The sequence below is a fragment of the Stegostoma tigrinum genome, chromosome 3, assembly GCF_030684315.1.
Source record: "Stegostoma tigrinum isolate sSteTig4 chromosome 3, sSteTig4.hap1, whole genome shotgun sequence".
Lineage (NCBI taxonomy): Eukaryota > Metazoa > Chordata > Chondrichthyes > Orectolobiformes > Stegostomatidae > Stegostoma > Stegostoma tigrinum.
The window spans coordinates 96,121,295-96,141,444 of NC_081356.1; the positions used below are offsets into that span (position 1 = coordinate 96,121,295).

The following is a 20,150-nucleotide window of genomic DNA, read 5'->3' on the forward strand; positions in this document are numbered from 1 at the left end:
TAAACGTCATGGTAACTCCCAAGATATTTGAGCAGACCTCCAAAATTTTGCCTTGATGGTCATATAAAATTTGAACGCTGATGGAGTGGCGTTTTCTGCTGTCAAACCTTGCAGATTGGTGATAGCGTGTTCTCAAAGTGACATGGCTGCGCTACACCTGGGCAAAGCCAGCAAGGGGAGAGAATCCTGCTGTCTGAGCTGTTTATATCTCCTCACCATAGGGAAAGGATATGAGTGGCTGTGATATGGAATAAACTGGCATTGGTAGTATCCTGGATGTGTTTATGATTCAAAGATTGAAGGACGTTTCACAGGTCTGGACATTTAGAGAGGCAAAAATTGATTAGGGATAATCATCATAGTTTTGTGCAAGGAAAATTGTGTTTTTGAGGAATTTACCACAAAGATTGAGGATGGCACAGCAGCAGTAATCGTCTATTTGGATTTTAGTGAAGTATTTGCAAAGGTACCACATAGTGGACTAATAGGTAAAGTTAGGTCACATGGGATTCAGGGCGAACTTGCCAATTGGATACATAATTGGGTTAACTGCAGGAGACAGACAGTGTTGGTGGGGGGTTGCATTTCAGACTAGAGACGTGTGGTCAGCAGTGTTCCACAGGGATCAGTTCTGGGTCCTCTTTTGTTTGCTATTTGTATAAATGCTTTGGGTGAGAATATAGATAGCATTGAAACTAAAATTGAAGATCTTCTAAGAGATCTTGATCAAATTGGTCAATGGGCTGAAAAATGGCAGATCGTGTTGAATCTAGATAAATGTGAGGCATTGTAGTTTGGTACAACAAACAAAGAGCAGGGCTTATACAATTAATGGCAGGGCCTTGGGTAGGTCGTGGAACACAGGCACCTAGGGGTCAGGTAGATAATTCTTTGGAGTTTGCTCACATATAGATAGGGTGGTTAAAAAGGCATTTGGCATGCTTGCCTTCATTGTTCAGTCCTTCGAGTATAGGATTTGGGACACATTGTAGAGATTGTACAGAACATTGGTGAGGCCTGAACTGGAATATTGTGTCCAGTTCTGGCCACCCAGTTATAGGAAGGGTACTATCAAGTTGGGGAGAGTTCAGGGGAGATTTACCAGGATATGAAAGGTTTGAGTTATAAAGAAAGGCTGGATAGGCTGGGACTTTTTTCAGTGGAGCGTAGGGTGTTGAGAGGTGACCTGACCGAAGTTTATAAAATAGTGAGAGATATGGATAGTCAATGGTAGTTGTATTTTCCTTAGGATGGGAGATTTCAGGCAAGGATGCACATTTTTAAGGTTAGAGGAGAGGTATTTAAAAAAGACAGGCACTTTTTTTTAAACAGAGTGAATCACATGTAGAATGAACTTCCTGAGGAAGTTGTGCATGTGGGTGCAATTGCAAAGTTTAAAAGATATTTTGATGGATACATGAATAGGAAAGTTTTGGAGGGATATAAGTCAGGAGCAGGCAGGTGGGGCTAGTTTTGTTTGGGATTATGTTTGGCGTGGACTAGTTGGACTAAAGAGTCTACTTCTGTGCTGTATGACTATGACTCTAGGTCACTAGTTGCTCCCTGAAATGAGCTGTTGGAATAAACATTTAGAGCACCTGATGGCCATCGAGACAGGCTTGTCAGCCATTCCCACTGAGTATAAGTCCTGCTCCAAATGAGATGAAATTTCAGGGCATCTTTAATTGGTATCTGCGCTGACTTTCAGGTAGTTGAAGAAATTGTTATGACTAACTGGCATAGCATATTGGAAATTACAAAACATCAAGATTTTATAAAGATTGCAAAGATTCCCTATTCACTTGACTTTCGACCCAGGCTGATGGAAAGCACAGATCAGGTTTCTGTACTGAAAAGGAATCACGATATGTTACAAATAATTAGTCTTTTGGTATAGGTAAACAATTTTAAGCCATATGTATGTAAAACTATTAATTAAAACTCTAATCCCCTTGTAAACCTTCCCTTTAATGCACACAGGCAGGCAAACAAACAGAGGGGAGAAACTGGAAAGACAATTCAGTGACCTTTGCTCCTAAGCTCTAGTGTTGAACTGATCCTTAGGACTTTTCTACTCACCTTTGCGCTACTTCAGTTGTCTTTCTCCAGATGCTCCCACTGACAGGTAAGAGACATAAAGTAACAAAGTGTAGTGCTGGATGAACACAGCAGGCCAAGCAGCATCTTCGGAGCACAAAAGTTGATGTTTCGGGCCTAGACCCTTCATCAGAAATAGGGGAGGGGAAGAGGGTCGGAAATAAATAGGAGACGTGGAATAATCCCTCTTCCGTACCTACACTGTCCCTAAACACCACCTCTTCCTCCGTTACATTGATGACTGCATCGGCGTCACCTCATGCTCCCACAAGGAGCTCGACCAGTTCGTCCACTTCACCAACACCTTCCACCCCAACCTCAATTTCACCCGGACTATCTCTAACATCTCCCTCACCTCCTGGACCTCTCTGTCTGCATCTCAGGCAACCACATAGAAACCGATATCCATTTCAAGCCTACCGACTCTCGCAGCTACCTAGAATACATCTCATCCCACCCACCTGCCTGCAAAAATGCCATCCCCTGATCCCAATTCCATTACCTCCGCCGCATCTGTTCCCAGGATGAGGCATTCCACTCCCGTACATCTCAAATGTCCTCATTTTTCAAGGACTGCAACTTCTCTCCCACAGTGGTTGAGAACGCTCTCGATCGTGTCTCCCACATTTCCCACAACTCATCCCACACACCCCGTCCCCGCAATAACCACCAAAAGACAATCCGCCTCGTCCTCACGTGCCATCCCCTCAAACTCCGGATCCAATGCATCATCCTCCGACATTTCCGCCAGCTGCAATCTGGCCCCACCACCAAAGACATTTTTCCCTCCCCACCCTTGACTGCCTTCCGGAGGGACCACTCCTCCATGAAGCCCTTGTCCACCTCACACTCCCCTCCAACCCTACACCTGGCACTTACCCCTACAACTGCAAGAAGTGCTACACCTGCACCCACACCTCCTCCCTCACCCCCATCCCAGTCCCCAAGATGACTTTCCACATCAAGCAGATGTTCACCTGCACATCTGCCAATGTGGTATACTGCATCTGCTGTACCCATTGTGGCTTCCTCTACATTGGGGAAATCAAGCGGAGACTTGGGGACCACTTTGCAGCACACCTACGCTCGATTCACAATAAACAACTGCACCTCCCAGTCACGAACCATTTCAACTCACCCTCCCATTCCTTAGACGACATGTCCATCATGGGCCTCCTGCAGTGCCACAACGATGCCACCCGAAGGTAGCAGGAACAGCAACTCATATTCCGTTTGGGAACCCTGCAGCCCAATGGTATCAATGTGGATTTCGCAAGCTTCAAAATCTCCCCTCCCCCTACTGCATCCCAAAACTAGCCCAGCTTGTCCCCGCCTCCCGAAACTGTTCTTCCTCTCACCTATCCCCTCCTCTCACCTCAAGCCCCACTCCCATTTCCGACCAACTAACCTCATCCGGCCCCCTTGACCTGTCCGTCCTCCGTGGACTGACCTATCCCCTCCCTACCTCCCCAGCTACTCACCTCTACTGCTCCATCCCCGCCTCTTTAACTTGTCTGTCCCCTCTCTACCTATCTTCTCCTCTATCCATCTTCGATCCACTTCCCCCTCTCTCCCTATTTATTTCAGAACCCTCTCCACCTCCCCCATTTCTGATGAAGGGTCTAGGCCTGAAACATTAGCTTTTTGTGCTCCTAAGATGCTGCTTGGCCTATTGTGTTCATCCAGCTCTGCACATTATCTCGGATTCTCCAGCATCTGCAGTTCCTATTATCTCTAAGACAAATAAGGTGTTTGGTTCACTTATCACAAATCCCTGTCCCTTCTCATTAAGTGAACTGGTAGAAGCATGCAAGATCCAGATGTCCCTGACCACTAAACTATTGAAGGACTGAAGTAGCATGAGAATTTATTTATTTTTTCCAGAACCCTCACCCCATCCCCCTCTCTGATGAAGGGTCTAGGCCCGAAACGTCAGCTTTTGTGCTCCTGAGATGCTGCTGGGCCTGCTGTGTTCATCCAGCCTCACATTTCATTAACTTGGATTCTCCAGCATCTGCAGTTCCCATTATCACTGATACAATTTTAACCTCACTGCGAAGCCTCTTCCAGGGATGCCTAACCTGAAGAAGTTACCCTCCTCCCTCCGGACCAACCTCAGGGAATCTCTCTCCCATTGCACCTCTCCACCTATCTTCTTTTCTCTCCATCTTCGGTCCGCCTCCCCCTCTCTCCCTATTTATTCCAAAACCCTTACCCCATCCCCCTCTCTGATGAAGGGTCTAGGCCTGAAACGTCAGCTTTTGTGCTCCTGAGATGCTGCTGGGCCTGCTGTGTTCATCCAGCCTCACATTTCATTATCTTGGATTCTCCAGCATCTGCAGTTCCTGTTATCACTAGCATGAGAATCTGTTGGACAGCAGGCATGACAACATTGCAAGGCTGGTCGATTGCCAAAACCGACTTGCTTGGATGAGGGGTGTCAAAGACAAGGAGAAGGCAACGGAGCCCACAGGCTTTGTTGTGGAGAAACAGGTGCATTAATGCTGGAAGGATTCAGCAATCACCAAGCACCCAATCTTCTTTACGTCAGGAATTTGTGCTGGCTAACGTTATGGTGAACAAGAGAATTAGAGTAACATAAGTTAGGGCTTTAATGAGCAGAGGTATGTAAATAACGTAGTTGGCCTCAATAATGAGATTCTGAAGTTGGCCTTTAAAATGCAGAAATCACAACATCTAACCTGCATCTTTGGTCACAGTATCAATGGGGAATTGATATTGCCTGGGTTCATATATACAGCTTTTGCTACTAATACCATATATTCACCTAGTTTTTAATATTACTTGGAGTTATTGAATTGAATAAAGACTTGCATGTGCTGCTAGGAACCTCAGAAGACTGCAATGAATCATCCACTCAGCAATTATGGTTAAAAGATTGTCTCCACTGTTTCAGCTTGGTCTTTTTGCAAGATGTACTGAGCTACAGTAACAATGAAGATGAGTGGGCACAGGTTGCCTCCTCCCATTAATTCAATTATCATTCACATTAGGATGTATTGGGTATGTTCCACTGTTTACTTGCTGGTCGGTAGCTTCGCACATTGCCACCTCATTTTAGGTACCTTTGTTTTTTCATGTCATGCTGCCTTCATTGCTCTTGGGTTGATCCTCTTGCTTGATAATGGTTGAGAGAGATTACATATGCCAAACAGCATGTGTAAGGGAATATAATTCTGCTGTAGCGCCTAATTGACACTACATTCAAATTCCTAGATCTGTTTTGAATTTATCCCATTTGAACCTGGTGGTAATGCCACACTACTCAAAAAGGGTTTGAGGACATAACCATCTCCAGTCAGGGTGGTAGTCCCTCTGACTGTTGCTCACCTGTGGCAGGCAGATTGGTGACATGATGCACATTGAAATCCCCCATCCAGTAGATATTCTTTGACTGTTAATTGCTACTCTTGGTGCCTCTTCCAAGTAGTATTCAACATTGAGGAGTACTGATTAGTCAGTTGAGGGACAATGGTAGACGGTAAACAGATTTCCTTGCTCAGATTTGACCTGATGCCAAGATATCCTCTGATCCAGAGTCAGAATCAATCTTAGGGTGTCAAGGTCGATCTCTCCAGGCTGTGCTCGTTTCATCACTTGTAGTTGCAATGTCCTGTTCCCTTGGCAAGGATAATGACAGAGCCTAGGGCATTAGATGTTTAGGATGTTGGTATGACTTGTTTAGCCATCTCTCCCCATTGACAGAAGTCACCAAATGTCAGCAAAGAGGACTTATGATACTTGATCTACACGTGGTGGACTTAGAACAGCAAACCTGATAAGTGCTGTCGTGGTACCGTTGAGAACAGATTACTCCCACTTTCACTTAGGCAGGGTATTGATAGATATGGGGCAAAAGGTGGATAAATGGAACTGTGCAGAACAGCTACTTTCAAGGGGCTAAATGGGACTAAGCTACATATCTCCCATAGAGGATGGAATGTTAAGCTATCATGAAGAATCAAGATTACTAATAGCTACTTCTAATATTAGTATCATGCTGCTGATTCATCAAGTTGATTTGCAAAGAAAACTACACAAAAGGCTCAACTTAAACCTAACACCCAAGATTTAAATTCAAGTATCTGAGACTCCTAACACAGCAAATATCAAAGTAGATATCAAGATAAAGCACAAATCGAGAAATATTTAATTTCTTAATATTTTTATTTACAAGAACATCTCACTGGGAAGATTAACAGACTCATGAGGATAAGCTGCTCAGCAGACATCGCAATACAGTTGAGATGGAGTTCTATCTGGAAAGGAAAAAAGATAGTTTTGAAGTAGCATATAGGTCTATCAATTTAAAAAAAACAATCAAAACATTTAAACCAAAAACAGAAAATCTTAGAAAGAGTCAGATCTTGCAAAATTTGGAGAGAAAGAACAGAGCTGCTACTTTTGAGGTGACCTTTTATCACCAATGTCAAACCTTGAAAGGAGGGGAACAAAATACTTCAATTCCTAATTGGCTCTCTTTAAACAGATGCAGAACAAAAAAAGTCTGAAAATGCATTTTGCAGTAAGTCTACTGAGGTGGTAATATGAAACAGAGCACACACAGATGGTCCATCAAACTAACAGTAAACTAAACAATGATAATGGGAACTGCAGATGCTGGAGAATCCAAGATAATAAAGTGTGAAGCAGGATGAACACAGCAGGCCAAATCTCTGAAGAAGGGTCTAGGCCCGAAACGTCAGCTTTTGTGCTCCTGAGATGCTGCTTGGCCTGCTGTGTTCATCCAGCTCCACACTTTGTTATCCCAGTAAACTAAACAATGTTGTTATCTAATCAACAAGACTAGTTTTGTCCTGGAAAGATGTAATTACATCAGAGGTCTGTAAAAGCATCAAGTCTTGCAGATTTTTGTGCGCTTATTACCATTCTAACTTTGTCCCTAAACCCAGAATGTAATAACTCCAGTTTGTGCTCCCAAAAGACACTTGAATCCAGGTTAAATGATCTTGTATTAATGTAAATTATTTAGCACAGAAATAATTGTGGCTTACACAAATCCATCAGATTTGATATGGTGACTCACATTTAACATTTCAAAGTTTAGTGTTATTTTTCTTCCCCGAGCAATGAAATGAGGTGATGCAACAATTATAATGCAGAAGGAAACATTATCTGGTCAAGTGCTTTCTGTCCTATTGAGAATTATACGTGCCAAACCAAAAACTTGCTAGAAGTGTTGTCAGTGTTTTAACTGGAATTGCATTGGAGTAACTATAAAAGTAATCACAGATCTTAAAAACAAAAATCACAAAAAATTGTATTCAAAGGTCCAAATATACACATGGTTGATCAGTACCTAATGACCCATTGACCAAATATTTACAGTGGTAACCACATCAAAAGGGCAAACAATTTATTGGATCTGGTGCATCAGAAAGCGTTTACAGTGTCAGTGTTACTCATAAATCAATAAATTCACATCATGCGCACCAGATACAAAGTTGAATAAATTCATAAGTCCCAACAGGAAAATTTTAAGACTGTTACGTACTGAATAATGTGGCCTCATTTCTTCTGCATTTGGTGCCAGACTAAAACGAATGGAGCAGCAAAGCCACTGCCAAAGAATACGGTCATCATTGCCAACAGCCTCCACTTGTTCTCCACAGAAAATGGCAAGTTCTATTAAAATAAAAGGCAGTCAATTATTCCAAGTCAAGTAAAGAAAGTAACTGTAAATAAATAATAAATTCAGTGTTGGTACATCAGCAAGCGTTTACAGTGTCATGATATCATTCATTTAAAGAATTCACATCATTTGTACCAGGCACTGCTAGAAAGTTAAGTAGTCACATCATTGAATACAAAGTTGACACAATGTTGTCTGCTACTACTGACAGCACATCGTCACTTTTGAGAAACACATTATTTTCAAGTAGAAGAAAGGACAAGATTCCCTTTACAAATGACATGAAAACATTTGCATGACATGACAAAATAATGTTTGACTATTATAGTCAGCGGTAACGGTCTCACAGATTTCAAAGACCTCCGCAGTATGGAATGCTCCTTTCCTGATAATTTTAAAAAATCAGGCAACAAGTGTCTAACCAGTGTCCCTAAGCTGAACATGCAGAAAATCACATTAAAGACTAGGAAATAAAATTCACTGATTATTTTACATGGATCAGAATAAGAGTTGACATACATATTCCAAGCTGACTAGTTATCTTTCAGATAATGGGAACTGCAGATGCTGGAGAATCCAAGAAACAAAGTGTGGGGCTGGATGAACACAGCAGGCCAAGCAGCATCTTAGGAGCACAAAAGCTGACGTTCTGGGCCTCGACCCTTCTTCAGAAAAAAGGTCTAGGCCCGAAACATTAGCTTTTGTGCTCCTAAGATGCTGCTTGGCCTGCTGTGTTCATCCAGTTCCACACTGAGTGTGGTTACCTAACAGCGATAATCCACAGCATTAAAAAAAAGGTGAAGTTCTTCGGCTCAGTGCTTTCCAGAACTGCATGGGGTTTGGCAGCAACTACCAAATTCTGATGTTTAACTGCAGACAATCAAAGTTGCTATTACCTTTGCAGTTTTAATAATGCCAATGACATTAGGACCACTAATAATTCATACTAGCTAGAGATGAATTTTCATTTTGTTTGTGGTTATAAGTTATTTCATGGTTATTAGTTTAATTCTTTACATATCTTGGATGAGTTAGAATATCAGCTTATTTTTCAAAATCAAAACATACTATATTGAATAGTATCAGGAGTAATCAAGCTAAACATTTTGCTCAAAAATGAGCCAGAAATTAGCCTTCAGTCATTTAAAATAATTGAAAAGCAGACCCACCTGCAAGGTGATCACCAGAACAGAAACAACAAAATGCATGATTTTGAAATTTTAGAAAAAATTAAAGCAGTTTTTAAATCCTCTCATCAGATGACCTTGCATTTTACAGCCTGTTTAAAAAAACTGCGCAGTCACGAAGATGCAAATTTGTAGATTGATAAGAAAAAAATAACCTGATTCAAAGGGCAGCTGCTGAGAACTAAAACTATCCTGGCCATAAGCAAATTAGCAGTTTTCCACATTCCAAAAGCGACTCCATATAAGTACTGATCAATTGTGGGCTTGTTATCAAAAATGGTTGAACTGGTAAGACCTACATTCATTGGAGTTTAGAAGAATTAAAAGGTAAACTCAGAAATTAGATTTGAAAGGAGCACACAAAGTGGAAACCATAGAATCACAGGGCCTTTGGCCCAAGTCCACACCGAACTTCAGAGCACCCCACCGAGATCCATCCCCCTTTAACCCACCTAATCTACACCTACCTGAACACTAAGGGCTATTTAGCATGGCCAATCCTCCTAACCTGCACACCTTTGGACTGTGGGAAGAAACCAGAATTGAACCCAGGTCCCTGGTGCTGAGAGGCAGCAGTGCTAACCACTGTGCCACTGTGTCACCCCTATGGATCTTACCTATTGGGGATGAGACAAAAACTCAGGGGCACGGTTTTAAGAATTAGCATCTACCTTTTAAAGCAGATGATATGAAATTTCTTCACTGAAAATCATTAAAGAGTAGTGAAATATTTTCCCCCCCCGAAAAAGGTTGTGGCAGTTGGGAATTTAAATTTATTCAAGCTGGAGTGAGAGAGATTTTTGATAGGCAAGCGAGTAAAGGGTAATGGAGTACAAACAGCAGAAGTGCAGCTCAAACATAACTATTTTGATGATGTCACCAAATGGTGGTGTAGACTCAAGCGCCAGATGTGCAGTCCTGCTCAAGTTCCATATAGCTCTTCAGAATGCCATGGACATGAAACTGAGTTGGTGCAGGCCACCAATCATGAGGGTGAAAGTTAAACAAAAAGGAAAACATAATCAACTCAAAGACAAAAGGTTCAATGGCAGCTGGGGAAATAATTAACAAAAAGCTCACAAATAAAACAAAGAACTGTGGATGCTGGAGATCTGAAACCAAAAAAAAAATTCTGAAGAGTCACTGTATTTGAAACATTTCAACACTGCTTTCCCACAGACACTGCCAAGTTCCTCCAGTCATTTCTGCATTTGAATAACAAAAAAAAAGCTGTTCAGAGAAAAATCAGCAAGTTTAATAGCATTTGTAGAGAAAGAAAGAATTAACATCAGGTTCAAGATAACCAAGTGTGAAGCTGGATGAAGACAGCAGGCCAGACAGCATCTCAGGAGCACAAAAGCTGACGTTTCAGGCCTAGACCCTTCATCAGAGAGGGTGACAGACCCTTCATCAGAGAGTATCATCACCGTCTCTGAAGGGTCTAGACCCGAAACATCAGCTTTTGTGCTCCTGAGATGCTGCCTGGCCTGCTGTGTTCATCCAGCTTCACACTTGGTTATCTTGGATTCTCCAGCATCTGTAGTTCCCATTATCTCAAACATCAGGTTCAACTTGACTTCAAATTTGAAGCACAAAAATAACAGGAAGATAGTAATTGGGCAGAAATATCAAAATGGAGGTCAGACTTCACAGCCTCAAGTTGTGGAACTCAAAGTTGAGTGCAGAAGTCCATAAAATGCCCACATGAAAAGCAAGGTGCTGTCCCTCCTGGATAACAAAGTGTGGAGCTGGATGAACACAGCAGGCCGAGCAGCATCTCAGGAGCACAAAAGCTAATATTTCGGGCCGAAACCCTCCAGACTGTGGCAGGCCTATAGCAACACTGAGGCACAGGACGAAGGTAGCGTATTGTATACGACCAAAGGGTCAGGATCGTGCACATCGACTGGGGAAAAAAGTCTAATCTGCATTTGGTCTTCCCCACGTAGTGTGCCAAGAAGTGTGGACTACGTTGTAAGTGACAGTCAAATCGTCGGGATACATTTAAAAAGGAGCCCTGGGGCAAAAAGGAAATAAAGGAACAAAGTAAAACAAGAGCAATCAGGGAGGCACAGCATTGCATGAAGTCGATGCCGGCCAGTTAGCGGAGGGAAACGGTTTAGGACACGGAAGGAAGTGATACCGAAACCTGGACTCGCCGTCACAAAAAAGGAGCCGAGCCCGGTGACAGGGAGGCCTCTCCCGCACCAAGGGAGATGGTGGCGATTCTCTGCCGCAGCTGCAGCTCCGAGATACGAAACAGTGGGGCGTTTTCGTTAAACCATCCTTCCGCCAATAACGATCAACCCAGTACAACTAGCGGCCGAGGGGAAAGGATAGGGGCACTCCTAGCCTCGGCCATGGTAACCTCCGGCTCCAACACAAGCGCGGCCCTCACCACCCTCCTAGAGACAGAGTGCAGCACAGACCGCCCTCAGGCCTGCCGGCCGCAGATAACGAAACCTCGGAGTCGCTTTAATCTCCGCCCGCCGCGTACCTTTCCCGGGCCCTCCTCATAGTGTGACCTGCGGATCAGCGAGGTGCTGAAGTTGCGCACCGTACGTGCCCACAACATGTCTCCCCTTCACCAACGACTCAGACCTTCTCCCCGACCTTGTCCTGACCGTCAGCCGGAAGTGAGGACGCAAGCTACTGTGGGTGACGGTGGCGCAATCACAGACTGAACTACAAAGACCAGCATGCACCACCCTCAATGCGCAGGCGTATTCGCGCTTGACTCGGGCTCTGTTTAAATTAGGCTTCGCTGCCTGATTGAGTTCTGAGATTGTTATATAGATTCTCGATGTATGGGTGTACTGTAGCTGACAGGGTAATGTTTAATATTGCTTGAAATGGCAAGACTTTCATGCTCCAACACAACAATGTTCTCACCTTGATCACAAATCTTTGTTAAGAATGATAACAAGGTACAGAGCTGGATGAACACAGCATCAGAGGAGCAGGAAAGCTGATGTTTTGGGCCTAGACCCTTCTGCAGAAATGGGGGAGGGGAAGGGGGTTCTAAAATAAACAGGGGGAGGGGGGAGGCAGATAGAAGATGGATAGAGGTGAAGATAGGTGGAGAGGAGACAGACAGGTCAAAGAGGCGGGGGTGGAGTCAGTAAAGATGAGTGTAGGTGGGGAGATAGGGAGAAGGTAGGCCAGTCCAGGGAGGACGGACAGGTCACGGGGGTGGGATGGGGTCAGTAGGTAGGAAATGGGGATGAGGCTTGGGGTGGGAGGAGGGGACAGGTGGGAGGAAGGACAGGTTAGGGAGGCGGGGTTGAGCTGGACTAGTTTTGGGATGCATTCGGGGGATGAGAGATTTTGAAGCTTTGAAGGCCGCATTGATACCATTGGGCTGCAGGGTTCCCAAGTGGAATATGACTTGCTGTTCCTGCAACCTTCGGGTAGGATTGTTGTGGCACTGCAGGAGGCCCAGGATGGACATGTCGTCCGTGGAATAGGAGGGGCAGTTGAAATGGTTCATGACTGGGAACTGCAGTTGTTTAATGTGAACCGAGTGTAAAACTTCTGCAAAGCGGTCCCCAAGCCTCCGCTTGGTTTCCCCGATGTGGAGGAGGCCACAACGGGAACAGCGGATGCAGTATACTACATACCTACCCTCCCTCAACCTCTTCATCTCCAACTGCTGTCGTGACATCAATTGCCTCAAACTCTCCACCCCTTCCAACCACTCTAACCTCTCCGCCCACAGAACGTTCAGCCCTCCACTCCAGCCCCAACCTCACCATAAAACCCGCGGACAAGGGAGGCGCAGTTGTAGTATGGTGCGCTCACATCTACATCACCGAGGCCAGACGCCAACTTTCAGACATCACCTCCTTCTGCCCCCTTGATCATGACCCCACCCCCGAGAACCAAACCATCATCTGCCAAACCATCCACAACCTCATCACTTCGGGTGACCTCCCACCCACAGCCTCCAACCTCATCATTCCCCAACCCCACTCCGCCCACTTCTATTTCCTTCCCAAAATCCACAAACCTGACTGCCCTGGTTCACCCATTGTCTCCGCCTGCTCCTGCCCCACTTAACCTTTTTCCACCTATCTGGACTCCATTTTCTCCACCCTTGGTCCAGGAGCTCCCTGCCTACGTCCGTGACACCACCCACACCCTCCACCTCATTCAGAACTTCCAATTCCCCATGTCACCTTTATATGGACGTCCAATCCCTATACGCCTGCATTCCCCATACAGATGGCCTAAAGGCCCTCTGCTTCTTCCTGTCCCGCAGACCCAACCAGCCCCCCTCCACTGACACCCTCATCTGTCTAGCCAAACTCTTTCTCACCCTCAACAACTTCTCTTTCAATTCTTCCCACTTCCTACAGACAAAGGGGGTGGCCATTCATACCTGCATGGGCCCAAGCTATGCCTGCCTCTTTGTAGGTTACGTGGAACAATCCTTCTTCTGTACCTACACTGGCCCTAAACCCCACCTCTTCCTCCATTACATTGATGACTGTATCGGCATCGCTTCGTGCTCGCACGAGAAGCTCGAACAGTTCACCCACTTCACCAACACCTTCCACCCCAACATTAAGTTCACCTGGACCATCTCTAATACCTCTCTCTTCTTCCTGGACCTCTGTCTCCATTTCTGGCAACCACCTAGTAAACAATATCCATTTCAAGCCCACTGACTCTCACAGCTACCTAGAGTACACCTCCACCCACCCACCTTCCTGCAAAAATGTCATCCCCTATTCTCAATTCCTTCGCATCTGCTCCCAGGATGAGGCATTCCACTCCCGTACATCTCAGATGTCCTCCTTTTTCAAGGACCACAACATCCCCCCCTTCAGTGTTTGAGAACACCCTCGACCATGCCTCCCACATTTCCCGCAACTCATCCCTCACACCCCCTCCCCGCAATAGCAACCAAAACAGAATCCCCCTCGTCCTCATGTACCACCCCGACCAACCTCCGGATCCAACGCATCATCCTCTGATATGCCCTCCATCTGCAACCCTACCCCACCACCAAAGACATTTTTCTCTCCCCACACTTATCTGCTTCCCGGAGGGACCACTCTCTCCGTGATGCCCTTATCCGCTCCACACTCCCCTCCAGCCCCAACTCACCCGGCACTTTTCCCTGCAACCACAGGAAGTGCTACTGCTGCCCCTACACCTCTCCGTTCACTCCCATCCCAGGCCTCAAGAAGACTTTCCACATCAAGCAGATAGTCACCTGCACATCTGCTAATGTGGTACACTGCATCCTCTGTTCCTGTTGTGGCCTCCTCTATATCGGGGAAACCAAGCAGAGGCTTGGGGACCGCTTTGCAGAACACCTATGCTCAGTTCACACTAAACAACTGCACCTCCCAGTTGTGAACTATTTCACCTCCCCCTCCCATTCCTCAGGCAACATGTCCATTCTGGGCCTCCTGCAGTGCCACAACGATGTCACCTGTAGGTTGCAGTAACAGCAACTCATATTCTGCTTGGGAACCCTGCAGCCCAATGGTATCAATGTGGATTTCACAAGCTTCAAAATTTCCCCTCCCCCTACCGCATCCCAAAACCAGCTCAGCTCATCCCAGCCTGCCTAACCTGTCCGTCCTCCCCATTCCCCTCCTTTCGCCTCAAGCCCCACCCCCATCTTCTACCTACTAACCTCATCCCGCCCCCTTGATCTGTCTGTTCTCCCTGGACTGACCTTTCTCCTCTCTACCTCCCCAGTACACTCAACTTTACTGGCTCCATCCCCACTTCTTTGACCTGTTTGTCTCCTCTCCACCTATCTTCTATCCGCCTCCCCCTCTCTCCCTATTTATTTCAGAACCCCCTTCCCCTCCCACATTTTTGAAGAAGGGTCTAGGCCCGAAACGTCAGCCTTCCTGCTCCTCTGATGCTTCTTGGCCTGCTGTGTTCATCCAGCTCTACACCTTGTTAACTCACATTCTCCAGCATCTCAGTTCCTACTGTCTCTGAAACCTTTTAAAAAAGGATATTGTTCAACAATATCCTTTATATTGTTCAACAAAATAAATGTGAAATGGCAAAATTGTTTGAGAATAAATGAAACACAGACCAGGAGACAAAAGTGAATATGAAGCAAAATGAAGTTGTGGCGAGAGAATGAGAAAAAATGCTGGTGATGCAGATTGCCAGTATAAATTCAAGCGGGAATATGAAAGAATCAGGCAGAGAATGATATAGCAAAAAAAAGCTTAAATTACGGAAAATCATTATAGATGGTGCTATTTTTGATAACTCATATCACTTGATATGTTTTATTTTCTCCGTTTGCCAGAATGTTTTAAGTTCCTTTTGGAGACCAAAGCAACAGTTACAGTGTATTGGCAATAAAGCTGCATGAAGATTATTTGAAAGACAAGAACAATACAAGTATCTGGAAAATTGAGACAGGTCAACTGTGGCAGGAGGCAGGGTTTGGGGACCGATACCCTTTCATAATGTACCGAGAGAAAGCCATAGCATCTCATCAATGCTCATTCCTGTGAATTTATCTTCAAACTTATCCTCTGGCCACTTTTAAACAGTGACAGAATCAACTCGCTCCCTTTAGTGTGGTACCAATGCTTGTTCATAAAAAAAATTGCTCAGAAAGTAATCCTGCACCTCAATTGTTCCAAGGCAACTGTTTCCAACAGGATTGTATTGACATGACAGTGTGCAAACCAGGGAAAATAGCAATTTGGAATTGCATATAATGGAACCTCACAATTGAAGTATAGATGTAAATGGCTTTTCTTCTTGCAAAATGTAACTCTTCCAATAAAATTGAACAATTAAATCTTTTTTAAGCATTTCTCGGCATGAATTATAATATAATAATGTGGGCACAGGTTCCTTTATTACTTCTGATCTTCAATGCAAAAAAATCCACAATTAGATCTAGCCAAATAGTAGGTAGGAAGTGTAACATAAAATTTCCTTCATTGTGGTTATATCATTTCTGAGTTTTGCTTTGTTTTAGAAACAGGTTTAATAGGTACTCTTTCGTTAGGAATATAGAAAAAGTGGCTTTCAAGCTGTCAAGCTGATTCAGCTGTTTAATTAGATCATGGTTGATTACTTATCACAAAGCCCCTTTCTGACATTGTGTCCATATCATTTATCATAGAAATGTAGCAATATCTATCGTGAAGCTGTTCAATAATTGAGTACCCACATCTGTCTTGCGTTGAGATAGTAAAAACTGCAGATCTGGGAGTCAGAGATAACACAGGGTTGGGCTGGAGGAACACAGCAGGCCAGGCAACATCAGAGGAGCAGGAAAGTTGACATTTCGGGTCGGGATCCTCCTTCAGAAATGGGGAGAGGGAAGGGAGCTCATAAATATCTAGAAAGAGGAAGGATGGGGCTGGAGAAGGTAGGTGATAGGTGAATGCAGGTAGGGAGTGATAGGGATTGGTCTGTGAGGTGGGAGTAGTGGATAGGTGGGGGAGAAGAAGGACAGGTTGTGTCAGGTCAAGGATATGGAGATGAGAGGGAGGGTTGGTCATGGGATGAGGGTGGGGGTGGGGAGATTTTGAAACTGGTAAAATCTACATTTAGGCTATTGGGCTGTAGGCTCCTGAGGCAGAATATGAGGTGCTGCTCCTCCAATTTGTGGTGGCATCATAGTGACACTGGAGGAGGCCCAGGATGGACATGTTACTCAGGGAGTGGAAGGGGGAGTTGAAGTGGCTCATGACCAGAAGGTGTCGTCATTTGTCATGACAGAACACAGATACTCAACAAAGTTGTCTCTGAGCCTCCACTTGGTCTCCCCAATGTTGAGGAGACAACATCGGGAGCACTGGATGCAATAGATCACATTGATGGATGTGCAGGTGAATTCCTGTCTAATGCAGAAGATTTGTAGAAGGAGCAGCACGTTGTATTCTGCCTTGGGAGCCTACAGCCATTGGCCTAAATGTGGATTTTACCAGTTTCAAATGTCCCCACACCAGCCTCATCCCATGACCAACCCTCCCTCTCATCCCTGCCTCCTTAACCTAACACAGCCTGTCCACCTTCTCTCCCACTTATCTGTCCCTCCCACTTCACTGACCAATCCCCACCACTATCTGGACTTGCCTATTACCATCCCACCTACCTTCCCCAGTCCTACCCCTCCCCTCCCCTCTATTTACTTCAGAGGCCCCTTCTCCCTCCTCATTTCTGAAGAAGGGCCCTGACCCAAAATGCCAGCTTTCCTGCTCCTCTGATGCTGCCTGGCCTGCTGTGTTCTTCTAGCTCCACATTGCATTGTCTCTGACTCCAGCATCTGCAGTTCTTACTATCTCTATTGCTGAGCAGGCGCAGCTGATAGCGTTGTTGATGACAACTTCCATCACTTTATTGGTGATTGAGAGTAGACTGTGGGGTGGTAATCGGTCAGGTTGGATTTGAACTACTTTTGTGTACAGTACATACTTGGGCAATTTTCCATATTGCTGGGTACATACCAGTGTTGTAACTGTACTGGAACAGCTTGGCTAGGGGAGCAGGAAGTTCTGGAGCACAAGTCTTCAGTACTATTGCCAGAATGTTGTCAGGCCCTGTAACCTTTGCAGTATCCGGTGTCTCCAACCATTTCTTGATATCAGGTGGACTGAATCACATTGGCTGAAGACTGGTATCTGTAATGCTGGGGAGCACTGGAGGAGGCCAATACAGATCATCCACTCGGCACTTCTGGCTGAAGTTTGCTGAGAATGCTTATGCCTTAGCTTTTGCACTCATGTACTGGACTCCTCCATCGTTGAGGATGGGGATATTTGTGGAGCCTCCTCCTCCTCCAGTGAATTGTTTAATTGTCCCCCACCATTCACAACTGGATCTGGCAGGACTGCGGAGCTTAGATCTGATCTGTTGGTTGTGGGATCGCTTAGCTCTGTCTTCACATGCTGCTTATGCTGTCCGATTGCATGTACTCCTGTTTGGTGGCTTCACCATCGTCAGGTATGCCTGGTGCTGCTCCTGGCATACCCTCCTGCACTCTCCATTAAATGGTTCTGGTTTGTGGGCACTGGCACTAGTACTGGGGAAATTGTCCCATCAGTACAGATCCCAATCTCCCAGCAACCAAGAGTAGCAAGATTGTGGAGAAGTAGTAATGTCACTAGTCTAACAATCCAGAGGTCCAGACTAATGCTGGGGATGTGGCTTCAAATCCCACCACAGCAGTTGATTAAATTTAAATTCAATTAATAAAGATGTAGAATTGAAACTTATGCTTAGAAATATTAACTAATGTAAAACCACAATATTATTTATCAAGATAATAAAGTGTGAAGCTGGATGAACACAGCAGGCCAAGCAGCATCTCAGGAGCACAAAAGCTGACGTTTCGGGCCTAGATCTTTCATCAGAGAGGGGGATGGGGTGAGGGTTCTGGAATAAATAGGGAGGGGGGGGAGGTGGACCGAAGATGGAGGGAAAAGAAGATAGGTGGAGAGGAGAGTATAGGTGGGGAGGTAGGGAGGGGATAGTTCAGTCCAGGGAAGACGGACAGGTCAAGGAGGTGGGATGAGGTTAGTAGGTAGGAAATGGAGGTGCGGCTTGGGGTGGGAGGAAGGGATGGGTGAGAGGAAGAACAGGTTAGGGAGGCAGAGACAGGCTGGGCTGGTTTTGGGATGCAGTGGGGAGTGGGGAAGAACTGGGCTGGTTATATGGTGCAATGGGGGGAGGGGACGAACTGGGCTGGTTTTGGGATGCGGTGGGGGAAGGGGAGATTTTGAAGCTTGTGAAGTCCACATTGATACCATTGGGCTGCAGGGATCCCAAGTGGAATATGAGTTGCTGTTCCTGCAACCTTCAGGTGGCATCACTGTGGCACTGCAGGAAGCCCATAATGGACATGTCATCTAAAGAATGGGAGGGGGAGTTGAAATGGTTCGCGACTGGGAGGTGCAGTTGTTTATTGCGAACTGAGCTGAGGTGTTCTGCAAAGCGGTCCCCAAGTCTCTGCTTGGTTTCCCCAATGTAGAGGAAGCCACACCGGGTACACTGGATACAGTATACCACATTGGCAGATGTGCAGGTGAACCTCTGCTTAATATGGAAAGTCATCTTGGGGCCTGGGATGGGGGTGAGGGAGGAGGTGTGGGGGCAGGTGTAGCACTTCCTGCGGTTGCAGGGGAAGGTGCCGGGTGTGGTGGGGTTGGAGGGCAGTGTGGAGCGAACAAGGGAGTCACGGAGAGAGTGGTCTCTCCGGAAAGCAGTCAAGGGTGGGGATGGAAAAATGTCTTGGGTGGTGGGGTCGGATTGTAGATGGCGGAAGCGTCGGAGGATGATGTGTAGTATCCGGACGTTGGTGGGGTGGTGTGTGAGAACGAGGGGGATCCTCTTTGGGCGGGTGTGGCGGGGGCGGGGTGTGAGAGAATGTGTTGTGGGAAATGCGAGAGATGCAGTCAAGGGCGTTCTCGATCACTGTGGCGGGAAAGTTGCAGTCCTTGAAGAATGTGGACATCTGGGATGTGCGGGAGTGGAATGCCTCATCATGGGAGCAGATGCGATGGAGGCAGAGGTATTGGGAATAGGGGATGGAATTTTTGCAGGAGAGTGGGTGGGAGGAGGTGTATTCTAGGTAGCTGTGGGAGTCGGTGGGTTTGAAATGGACATCAGTTACAAGCTGGTTGCCTGAGGTGGAGACTGAGAGGTCCAGGAAGGTGAGGGATGTGCTGGAGATGGCCCAGGTGAACTGAAGGTTGGAGTGGAAGGTGTTGGTGAAGTGGATGAACTGTTCGAGCTCCTCTGGGGAGCAAGAGGCGGCGCCGATACAGTCATTAATGTAACGGAGGAAGTGGTGGGGTTTGGGGCCTGTGTAGGTGCAGAAGAGGGACTGTTCCACATAACCTACAAAGAGGCAGGCATAGCTGGGGCCCATGCGGGTGCCCATGGCCTTTGTCTGTAGGATGTGGGATGAATCGAAAGAGAAGTTGTTGAGGTCGAGGACGAGTTCGGCTAGGCGGATGAGAGTGTCGGTGGAGGGGGACTGGTCGGGCCTGGGGGACAGGAAGAAGTGGAGGGCCTTGAGGCCATCTGCATGCGGAATACAGGTGTATAGGGACTGGACGTCCATGGTGAAAATGAGGTGTTGGGGGCCAGGGAATTGGAAGTTCTGGAGGAGATGGAGGGTGTGGGTGGTATCACGGACGTAGGTAGGGAGTTCCTGGACCAAAGGGGAGAAAATGGAGTCGAGA

The 20,150-nt window shown here is 46.0% G+C and overlaps 1 protein-coding gene across 1 annotated transcript; it reads right to left on the reverse strand.

Moving 5' to 3' along the window:
* Positions 1–6,266: 6,266 nt before the first annotated feature.
* On the reverse strand, positions 6,267–11,615 carry LOC125449631 (cytochrome c oxidase subunit 7C, mitochondrial). Its single transcript, XM_048525482.2, has 3 exons — positions 11,456–11,615; positions 7,634–7,764; positions 6,267–6,377 (listed from the first exon to the last, which is right to left on the reverse strand). Exons 1-2 carry the CDS (start codon positions 11,531–11,533, stop codon positions 7,648–7,650), a joined length of 195 nt encoding a protein of 64 aa, XP_048381439.1. The 5' UTR covers positions 11,534–11,615; the 3' UTR covers positions 6,267–6,377; positions 7,634–7,647.
* Between the last annotated feature and the right edge of the window lie 8,535 nt (positions 11,616–20,150).

Coding starts and splice junctions, on each gene's coding strand:
- LOC125449631 (XM_048525482.2), bottom strand. CDS start 11,533: ATGTTGTGGGCACGTACGGTGCGCAACTTCAGCACCTCGCTGATCCGC. Junction 7,765..11,455: donor ATGAGGAGGGCCCGGGAAAG/GTACGCGGCGGG, acceptor TTATTTTAATAG/AACTTGCCATTTTCTGTGGA.